The sequence below is a fragment of the Lates calcarifer genome, linkage group LG20 (genome assembly GCF_001640805.2).
Source record: "Lates calcarifer isolate ASB-BC8 linkage group LG20, TLL_Latcal_v3, whole genome shotgun sequence".
Taxonomy (NCBI): Eukaryota; Metazoa; Chordata; class Actinopteri; family Centropomidae; genus Lates; species Lates calcarifer.
In genome coordinates this window covers 20,816,321-20,828,072 of record NC_066852.1, presented here as the reverse complement: position 1 = coordinate 20,828,072, position 11,752 = coordinate 20,816,321, and the positions used below count along the sequence as shown (strand labels likewise).

The window sequence follows — 11,752 nt, the reverse complement described above, 5'->3', positions numbered from 1 at the left end:
GGCACTGACTGAGATGTCACAGAAAAGAACCAAACAGCCTCCAGTGCCACTGTCACAAGTGGCATGTCAGTAATTGCATCACAGTTACTAATCCCAGCAACTCTGTTACTTTGACATTAGACACTGAGCTTGTTCGCTGTCTTGAGTTATATGGAAACTTGATTTCAGTCTGGATTCTCTGCATGTAAGTTTGTGTACATTCACAAGTCACCCGTTTTTGTTTTGAGTTGGAAGGTGTGTCACTGCACATCTATGAGCCTCAGAGTGCACTGAGGCTAAAAGAGCTGCAGGATGGGTAAAGATTTTTAAATTGTACAGTTGCCTGCTTGTTAAACTGCAATGTCTTATTTTCTGTTTCTATGTGTTAAATACAAAAGGAGCGACTTGAGGGTGTGGAGGATCTGGAGCTGAAATGGAGCAAAGTAACAAGTATATAAAACATTACTTTTGCTGCTGAGTAATTGCAAAGAATTGCTTTTTCTTTTTTTCTTTTTTCTTTTTTAATGAGCAATGTATAATGACATAGTTTTAAAGTAACTTGTCCAACACTGTTTATAGTTGTGTAATGTCTCCTAAGAGATGAAAATATATTTTATAACTAACACTACTGCCTACAACAGGCAACTTATTAAAGCCTTCTAAATCTGTTTATTAAGAAGCTAACTTCAGTGCTTTTATAGACTTTTCAAGACCTGTAATTCCCCTTTTTTAAAAACAATTTCCATGTATTTTTAATGTCTCATTTTGTCATGCCTCTGTAAAGCACTTGGAATTACCTTGTGTCTGAGCAACAGTGATAAAGACAGACACTGTTTTTATCTTAATATGTTTTTAATCACCCTTTCCTTGTTGCATATTTTTTGGAGGCCAGACAACAGACCAAACTGTTTTTTTTCTAGTTAAAACAAAGAAACAGTTTAACAAGCAGTAAACACTGTGAACACTATTAAAACAAATGCAAACACGTGCATCTCCCACACACTTTTGCTATGGCTTCATTTTTAAAATTGAACAATGAAAATTTAAAAAATCTGACTCATCAATGTCTTATTCAACTAACAGGGAGCATCACCAACACACATTTGCCAACAAAGACATGAGTCACTTGTGAAAAAAAAAGAGACGCTGAGAAACGCTGTGATCTCGGTGTATACGATAAATGAAAGGCATAAAAATGTAAGCAGGTCTAAAACACACTTCCACGTAACCTAATGCACAAACCTCTTTCTTTTTCTTTCTTTCTGTCATTAAATTAGATCTAAAAGTAATTTCCATTACATTTCCAGTGCTTCCCACCTGGTCTGTTAAAAGGAAGTGAACAACTAAATATCAGTCTTTTGTTTGGCTGCCATTTAACCAGATGACTCACTGATTGTCCCTCTGCTGCCTCTGCCAGATACGCTGTTATCTCGCTGGTGGAAAAAGCTGACACCAGTCAGAGACCAGTGGAAGACACGTTCAATTACCAGGCAGCCGTTTGGATGACTGGGACCCAGTTCAGCTGGCCAATTTGCGAATGTTACTGAGGAGTCTCCTGCTGTACTCCCTGTGGTCGACTGGCTGGACTTCCATTACAGTTACCTTCACTCGACTCTCATCCTGTGGAGGGAGGAGAAACAGTTTTGATTTTAAGTGCAGCAACATCTGATAAAAAGGACATTTCTGATCAGCATCATTCAAGAGTGGACTTAAATGTTATAAGAATTTATTTACTGATGGTTTGATAAGTGAAAGGGTTTTGAATTGTAACCAAAGTCTGTGTAAAGTCATCTAATGGTGGAATCTGGTTCTGGTGGATGGAGCACTGAACTGTGCCTTCTGTTAGCTGGTCTTTGTTGCCAGCAGACATGACTTTCTATAGATCAGTGGTCCCAAAATCTTTTAACCTAATAAAACTCACAGGCCTGACTCCACAAACAGGCCAGTCCTTGGATTTCATTTATAGCAGGGATGAGAAAGCCAGCTCACAGATATGAGATTGGCAATACCACTCTAAATGCAACAACAATGTATATCCATCTCCCAACGGCAGCCAACAAGACCTTCTGTGCAAAAAGGTGTAAGCCAAGTAGATTTCAATTTCAGTTCTTTTCCAGCATACTCAGTATTTCTTTGAGCTTTTTTATATTGACAAATCTTTCCATTGCTCAATCTGATGTTAACCCCTAGTTTTCACTGTACATTTGACCACCAACAGCCGTGAGCCATCATGTCATTACAGGGTTTTTAAAAGTTGATTTGTGATTTGTATTGCATAGTTTGCTAGTTTTGTTTGAGATTGTAACATTAAATTTAGTTTAGTGAAAGATTATTACAAACATACAACAAATAAACAATGAAATGAAGACATCTCGCAGCACCTTAATGTGTCAAGGTTCACACTGTGAGAACCACTGCTGTAGACTACAGACACCTCTGTGGACACAGATGTCAACAAAACAGATATGGGAACAGTCAGCCTTGATCCTAATAGACCCAAGGCTGATACAGAGAGAAAACTGGTCATCAAATAAGGACTGGCTGTGTTCAAAAGAAGCTACAGTACAACAACATACAACAGGACTACCCAACCTGACTTGGTAGACCATAATTTGAACCAAGCTGGCCTCCAAATTGGGAACTGTGTTATTTCCACCTCTAACAGTCAACAACAGCAGGATGTTGAGTCTCTGTTTATTATCTCTTTAATTAACAAGATAAGTAGACATACAAATGTGCTCTAATTTGCCCTATTACACCTTCCTGTTGGAATTTTAAAGATAGAAAGTACATATATAAAGCCACATGTAAATCATAATTGTAAATGCATGCAGATTTTTTATGAGAAAGCTTAGGCCATACGGTTCAGTGTCATTCAGTCTCAACAATTTGTAATAATAGTCACCATCAGCAGCAAGATATATTTCACATTATATATCATCACATTATGCAGTGGGTTTCTGATTAAGACGTAAAGCCAAAAACCTATTTCCATTATAATCACACTCACCATAAATAGGATTAATCCCCAAAAAAATCATTAATCAATTAGTAATTCAGCCAGCATATCCAGCATCAAGGATTTAACATTTTTCCATTATCTCATAAGTGATTAAACACCACTGTTAGTGTTTTTAATTTGCATCTACCTGAGGATAGCTGGCAAATTAAACAATAGGTGGCTGTCAAGGCAGTGGTTCCACTTGACAAAAGGTGACAACTTATTTAAAAACAATGGTTTTCAAAAGGACAGACCACTGTGAGAGAGGGTTTGTTAATTTAATGTGCATAGAATAATATTCCACACTGCATCGCATCAGGAGAAAACAATTACCGAGTGGCCTTACATTCACCCTGTTCTCTGTCTTAGTTTCAGATGGTGGGGATGAGGTGGGGTTCTTCCCTGAAGAATTAAACAGCACCACCTCTAGATGCTGGCACCCTGACAGAACATGTCGACACCTCACCTTCACACACATGCAGCAAACAGCCAACACACACCTCTAACTGATGCCACAACCTCACACAGAATTAATGAGTACTGAAAAATAAAATCACATAAAACCAAAGGATCCCCGTGGAGGAATTTAGATAATGAAGCAGTAAATAATAATTCACAGCGATTGGTAAGGTATGAATTTGAATTATATCAGATTTACAAACATGTATAATACATGTTTGTAAATTTGATATAATTCAAATTCATATCTTTCTCACTAGTGGCATGGCTCTGTGGACAGCATTGTCCACCTGTTGGTCCACAACTTCACTCCTGACTGAAATATCTAAACAACTACTAAATGGATTGCCATGTAATGTTACACAGGATTGACATGAACGGTCTCCAGAAGATGACTTTGGAGACTGACTTTGGTGATCCCTGAGCTTTTCATCTAATGATCCAGTAAAATATCTTAAGGAAGGACTGCTACATTCATGTTTCACAGATGTGAAATTATGTGTCCTACTAACTTAGGTGACATTCCCATGAGCCTCAGCTGTACCTTGTGTTTAGTGTTAATAATAAAATGTCAGTTATTGAACATGGTAGACATGGTAGCTTCAACACTTTCCCGTTATCTCATTTTCTATGTTGCCACATTTAGCACCACATGTGACATAAAAATGACTTATTATAATGTAGCACAAGAGCATAAGCTATTTTCTGTCAAGTTGAAGCTGCATTTCTGTCTGAATAAAAAGTTACATCAAATGCATGCTGCAGGACTATTGTATTAAGTGTTCTGTTAATATGCCTCTGTCATAAGTGCTCATAATTAGATAAAGGTTAAAGACAGAAGTAAAAGAAATATAATCTGAATATATAACACCAGTTATGTAAATTATTTGAATGGCAGCCTCTTGGAATATTCATGTGCATCATGTTCACCTGCAGCCATATAAGCATTTAGAATTTTCTCAGACTTTTTTCAGATGCTGAGGGATTGCAGAAAGACCTGAATGTGATGTACACAAGGTCTGCCAAGAGTGTGGTTTGTTGATATAAAGTGAGTGTATTAAGTGTCTGTGTCGTGGCTCTCAATGTCCTGTCTATTAACATGAGGCAGCAAAAACTGGTCTCCTCTACTAATGTATTTATTGAGACAAAATCAATTCATTCACTTCAGCCAGACAGATGCTCTTGCACTTACACACACATACACACAAGGACAGTTATATTCACACACATTACTAATACAGCGGTGCGTCTCTGTAGTATCATACAGCCTGGCACAGATTCAAACTCACCAAGACTTGGACTCAATATACTGCATCTAGCTTGTGGTGGGAAATAATCAGATACACTTTCCCAAATTCTAAGTGCACCAATAATCTTGAATTGTCTTTTAAACAAATGCAAATTAGATGTTTATGTGAAAAATGAACTCATCTGTGCTTGGTAAATCCAATCCTGCAGGCCAAATTTGATCTTCACCATCATCTAAATTCCATTAACTCTACCTGTAACAGAGTGAAATGGCCTCTACTTCACAAGTATCTGATTCACTGCTCACTCTCCTGCCTCAGTGGGACCTTAATGAAACGTGACGTTTTGGCCTGCAGAGCTGCACAGCTAACCTCACTGCTTCTACTCATTTGCAGTGTGGAAGTTTTGGGCACTTTAAGTGTTTAGATTGTTATCCATCATGCAGTACTATCAGATGATCAGTCTCAGATACATTCTGCAGTATGACAATAACCCAGAACATACAGCCAGAGTCATAAAAAGCTATCTTCAGCAACAAGACAACTCGTGGCTCTCTGAATCCGAGCTTGCAGCATATCCTATCTGGCTGCAAGGCAGCACTGACACAGGGTCAGTATGGATAGGGCCACAACAGGGTTCACACAGGCTGGAAGCAAACTGACCCAGTTTGTCAGGGAAGCCGGCGAGACTCAGGGCAGCAGCATGACGGTGTGGTCCTTCCTGTGAGTGGAATATGAGAACTGACCTCGACCACCAGCTTTAGCTCCCACAAGAGATCATCACAACTTCCTTACGACCAGATATGGCGCTCTGGGACAGTCAGTATGACTGAACTGACCATGTGAAGAGAGGCTGGAGACTGCCTTCAAGAGAGAGAAGGAAAAGTACACAAAGCTGCCAGCTGTGAGCTCGCAAGCAGAGTGGAGGACATTCAGCTGTCCAGTAGAAATGGTTTGTAGAGGCTACACTGAAAAAACCAACCAGCACATCCGGAATAGGATCACAGGCTCCAAGCTAAGGACGGCTCTCAAAGACCTGGCTGAGGGAAGGAGGAAAGGACAAGGTGAAGAGAAAGCAAGGATCCTGGGGCCGGCTGCAGGGGGCAGCAGGGAGACATACCTACACCTTCTCCATTACCTCAAGATGAAGTACAGAAGTCACATTTAAAAAAAAATGCTAACTCAAGTCTGAAAATCAAGAGAAAAGACTGGAATCACCAACTGTGTGACATTCAGCAGCATTTACAGGTGATGGGAGGAAAAAAGTTTTAGAGTTCTGAGTGCACTGTGCTTTTAAAGTGTAAAAATCAGTAGTTTTTCATCTCTGCTTTCCCCTAAAATAATACAAACTTGAGTTTATACGCAAACTAAGTTCAAACAGACACTTTGAAATATGATCCTGAGTTAGGTTGTTCTGTGCATGCCCCTGTTGTGAAAAATGACGAAGTACAAATTTTGTAACTTCATTAGTCTTGTTAAGCTCTGACATTTCATTAGACTGTTCTATTTTTATAAAAAACATTGTGGTAGATGTCTGATCCTTTTTGTCTTGTGTCACACTCACATCTATGGGAAAGAACTGAGGCTGAGGTGGGAAGACGCACTGAGCAAGTGAATCACAGACTCTCTCCATTCTGTGTTCATCTTTTTGAATCATAAGCTTTGAAATAAAAACAGTAAACTTTGACTAACAACCACTGAAAGTGAATACAGCAAACACTGATAAGCTTTGTGTAGAAGATATATCTGCTCAGAACTCATTATCTCTGCTATATGGAATACTGTAATTATCAACTTTACATTGTTGCTGTTGGGGTTTTGTTGGGGTTTCAAGTCTTGCCATGTCCTATGACACACACAAAAAAATGACATTTAATTACAAAATTAATTAAAAGGCACCAGAAACTTCCAGTCATGCTTTTGTAACTGTATGTATTATTTGAGCTTTTGGTTTTGATAACTGTTTTAACACTTCTAGCCTTCCTTGTGTACAGCATAACACTTGATGTGTGATTAACAGGTGAGGTTTTCCAAATTGTTTTTAAATAAACATGTATCTAATAACATATAGTTGTACGCAAAGGTTGGGGCACCCCTGGGCAAATTCCATACTTGATGATTTGTTGATATTTGAAGTGAAAGCGTGTGGCCTTCCAGATCTTATCTCAACTTTCACCTTAACTGCCCTTTCTTGATGACATTTCAGACAGTGGGAATTTCAAGCTGGAGGCACACTGATAACTTTTTATAGTCTTCCCCTGCTTTGTTGAATTAGCTTCATTTTCAGATCCTCAGTCAGTTGCTTAGATGAGTCCATGGTTGTTGAGGGTTAGTTTTGAGGAGTCAGAGAATTTGTCAGCTCTGGAAATGTCATCAGGTGATAATTCCTAATGACAATTCTTGACCTGCCTTACAAGTACTAATGAGTCAATTAAGACCTAACGAGTTAATGAGGTTCTGAGTGTTTTACAAGGAGAAAGGTGCCCAAACTGTCACATGTGCCACAAGTATTGTTAAATTTTTTCTGAAACAAAAAGCAACAGTGCATTAATATTTGAAGAAAGGCACTTTTTAATGTCTTCTTGTTGCAGGGGCTGTATTTACTACTTTTTGCTTCAAAAATCAACAAAATATGTATTTTACCTGTATTTATAAATGCATTAGGTGGGCGTAACATACAACATTGCCAAATGAATGCACTGGTCTCACTCTCTGCCTCAAATACAGGTATGCACTGCAACATACAGGCTTTTATGTTGAGTGCTGATTTTGTCTCGAATGCAATCCATTCATATCAAATTGATTTGGCACAAAAGTAATTAGTAATTACTTGAAAATAGCTGCTGTTAACATGTTTTCTATTTTTTATCAGGTCTACGGATCATGATGACCCTCAGTCTGTCTGTCTCTCTCACACTGTATGTCCAGACTGTCATGAAATTTGCTGCAGATATTCATGGTCCTCAGAAGACGATTTACAGAGAACATTTGTGCTCTAGACTATTTGTTTTAAATGACCCCATGGCTCTTCCAGTAATGCTGCCCTCTGGACAAACTGTACCCTGAGCTCCACTACTGGTAAGACTGTAATAAAAGCAAAATTGTCAGTATGTTGTTTGCTCTGTTCAACACTTATGTATTGTGGGCTATAATGAAAAATGCACCCTCCAGCATCTCCTTGTGGGGCTTCAGGCCTTTTCTTGTTAGCTGGTCAGTTGCTGTGGTGCTGACATTTGCTGTAAACAGTCAGACTCATTTTGGTTCAGAAGAATACTCTTCATTATAGTACATAGCACCTTATGTAAAATTAGATTGCAGCTACAGAAAATGTGTATTTGTGTGTATAAAGACTGTATGTCAACACTTTGTCTAGACTTTACGTAATTCAGCACTGAAAAGGTTTTACATCATTTTCCAGACAATGAAGAATGTCTCATGAACTCTGCATAACATTCCTTGTAGGTTTTCTTGCGGCCAGGACATGGACCATTCACAGCTCATCCTACATCTCAATCATTCCCCTCAGACTCTTGGTATGTGCCCTCCGTAGCAAATTAGTCTCTGAATAATTAAGTTAATTAGGCTTAGACAGACAATAGCTAAATGCTAATTAGTGCCTAATTAAGAGAAATGAATCCACAGCTGTATTTGTTTTCTGTTATCCAAAGTGCACTGGCTACATAACAAGTCTCTTGTCACTGTGATACTAATTGAAATGATTCTGGATTCATGTTGTGTGACTGACAGCGTGTTGCGATTATATTGCATTTTACACATGTTGTTTTGTGGTTTTACCTACTTGGGACTGAAGTTGAGTAGAAGATAATAACTAATGACAAGTCTGATTGATACAGATTTATAGATGGCATACATCTATTCACTTTTACACCATAATGTACCACACTTTATCACCAGAGGATGCCTAATATAACAGTAAATTTTCACTTTTCACAGTTTTTAATCTGGTAAGCTCCTTGTACAAAGTACATATTATTTACTATTTGGAAAAAATCCCTTAACTCTCTGCCTGCAACTAGTTCATCCTAAATGCTGCTACTACTTTTTACAAAACACTACATCTGTAAAAACTGCAAAGGTACCATTACACTGTATCCCCCAGAAAACCTGACAGAGGAAGTGCTACTTGGATCTGACAGAAACCAAATCATGTGTGGTTCATAAATTCTAAATGCTGCAATTTCCAATTAACAATTTCATAACAGAAATGTGCTCACTGTCATTTGAAAGAAACCACTTAAACACACATAATAACACACACACCCAACCACAGCTTAGATCTGTAAACTGTAGCTGGTTTCTACTTTTTGGTTTGATTATGAAATTGACACTAAATGAGACCATTTACTGTTTTTACAACAATGCCACTTGTTCCTGGTGATTCTGAAAGCCCATTTTTCTAGAACCGTTATTAGTGTGTGGGAGAAATAAAATGTCTTCTGGTGTATTTGTTCAGAACAGTGATAAGGCAGCTGTTTGTAACCAACATGAACTAGTCAATCAGGGTTGAGTATTCCTGCAAGGCACAGATCACTGAAAAAAAATCTTGCACCTTGTAGGACAATGATGAGCACCATTGTATGTCATTGTGTTCAGCTCTTTTACCCCTGGAAAACTAAATTGCATTGCATTGTATTAAATTCTATTGTGCTCCGGTTTATAGCTACTTACATTGTACGTTTCCAGCTTGACTCTGTTTTTAAAGATGTGCGTTGTGAAGTTAGCTTTCTGGAAGACTTCGTCAAATGCAGTCTCATCCTTAGGAAGAAACACACACACACACAAAAACAAAGTCAGGGCCAGTGGTTTACAGGAAGTGGACTGTTAAAGTTAGACCTCCAGTAAAAACTGTAAAAGCAATTTTCTTGTCAGATGTGAACAAACTAGCTTAAGCAAAACTGTGTGTAATTGTGTATGTGTGTGTGTATGTATGTATGTATCTCACGGTCTCTCTGTACTGTCCCAGTGTTTCTGCACTGTGACCTAACAAGGCCTCTGCTGTCTCCTGGAAGCATGTCACCCACTGGTTATCCCCGAAGTCTGCTAAGTTGGCCTGAGAGTCAGACGGACAGAGATGATGAAGGAGGGGGAAGAGTTTATTTATATGTGTATGTTTGAGTATGTGTATGTGACCACAGAGGATACAATATTTCTCAAAGTCAGCACCACTGTATCTGGCACTGTATGCACTTACAGAAAGTAGGAGTCTGTATTTAAAGCTGGGGAACTCTCTGTTACACTTTTCGCAGCGGTACAGCCCGTTCTGTTGGTCTATGACCTTCTTGTTGCAATCTGCAGATGGACAGGCCTGGTACAGACAATTCTCCTTCCGAATGTAAACCACTGTCGCCACGCAGCTGAAATAGTCTGCCTGAATAGAGAGAACAAAAGATGTGGGAGGAAGAAAATCTAATTATGGGAATAGAGTGGCAAGATCAATAAAAACTACCGAATCACATCAAACTGCGGCAATTTGAATGTGTAAGAGGCTGCAGTTAATTTGCAGGTGCTGCCCCTCTTACACAATATTGAGTGAGGAGAAATCTAACCTGCAAATCAAGTTACACACTGGAAAAATGTTCCAATCCAAATGAACCTTGAACACGATCATTTAATTACAGACAATGTTTGTATTGCATTCTGTGTATTTTATTTTGCACTTGGTGATCATCTCGTTTCCCTGTTTAGCTCTCTCACTTTTGAATGTGTTGGTGGTTGCTTGTAGTGCTGGCAGATGTTAAAAACATGAAAATGACTGTAGCTGTCCTTGTGACCGCCTGATAGTTGCCTTGTTTCATTAAAATTTCAGAAAAACAGATAATTATGGACTTCTTGCTTAAGAATTCTTAGTTATTTAGTAAATTGTAATACTCATGAAGACAGAACCAATTTACCGGTGACATTTTTCACTGAAGCGACCTGGCAACATTTTCTAGTCTTCCTATTAAAAATAAGTAAAGATTCAGTGGATCCTGGATCTTTGTTTCGTTTTGAGCTCGAATGATAAACATGTCATTACGATGAAATAAACAGGTGGCATGTTTTTGTGTGCCAGGAGAAGAAGTCTGAGCATAGCAAATACTATCACTACACTTTTCAAAAGCTGCGAGCTTAAAAGGTGTACGATGAATAGGCCAGAAAAAGATACCTCATCAAAGCGTTTGTTATGTAGGAGGCTGCATCTTGGTTGATGAACAAGACGCCAGGTGGCTCAGGCCATAAGAACACAATGAGTAATCACTAGTCCACAGTACAAGAGTTAAAATCACAACACAGCCGTAGGGTATGATGACCAATTTCTGAGCACAAAATGCTACAAAACTTTTTCCTGCTGGGGTACAACTGCAGATTATCTGAAAGGGCAGCTCTCCTGCCCACAGTAAACTAAAATGTGTTTCAAGAAGGCTAAAAAACATCAGTAAAAGTAGTTTTGGTAACTTGACTAAACATGGTCTGGGTCTGATGTATCCCAACTACAATGGTCAGCAGTGTGTGTTGTCAACCACATGAAGTGGTGTATGGCATGCATGGTACCAACTGTACAGACCATGTTCAATAATTCATGACCATCATGAAGCTTCAGGTGAATGGTACTGTGAACAAGATAATGCTACCATCAGTACAGGAAGTGTGCAGGAGTGATTCATGACAGCGCTGTGGTATTAGTCCCATTAAACAACCTTCAAGTCAAACACAGCAACATTTGAAAGAATCATCCACTCATCAAACCTCTGAGTGGTTCTTGGGTGATTTCTTTGTTCTCATCTAAATGTTATGAGTTATGAGTCTTTTAACATTCTCTTGTATTATCATTATTGGTATTTTTAAATCATAACTTAGCAGCTCACACCAAAAGTCATGAGGGCCATCAAACTGAAGTGAGAAAAAAAACATGTGAGAGACAAGGAAGAGCAAAAGTGCTCTTTTTGGTGCAGGCAGGACACCCTTCAACTGTTTCAAGAAAATGAATATGCTGCTTAGGGTGAAAAGAGAAGCATTAAATAAAATAGAAATAAACTCAGATCAAACTTGGCATCATAAGTAAAAA

At 38.6% G+C, this 11,752-nt stretch overlaps 1 protein-coding gene across 2 annotated transcripts in view; it reads right to left on the bottom strand.

Annotated features, from left to right (window-relative positions):
• Positions 1–812: 812 nt before the first annotated feature.
• LOC108893926 (replication protein A 70 kDa DNA-binding subunit) overlaps positions 813–11,752 on the bottom strand; it is a 35,652-nt gene continuing 24,712 nt past the window's right edge. For both annotated transcript variants that reach the window (XM_018692401.2, XM_018692402.2), the window contains exons 14-17: positions 9,899–10,075; positions 9,650–9,757; positions 9,376–9,462; positions 813–1,599 (exon numbers count right to left, since the gene is read on the bottom strand). In XM_018692401.2, coding sequence (XP_018547917.1) covers positions 1,498–1,599; positions 9,376–9,462; positions 9,650–9,757; positions 9,899–10,075 — 474 coding nt within the window. In that variant the 3' untranslated portion in view covers positions 813–1,497. The remainder of the gene's footprint in view (positions 1,600–9,375; positions 9,463–9,649; positions 9,758–9,898; positions 10,076–11,752) is intronic.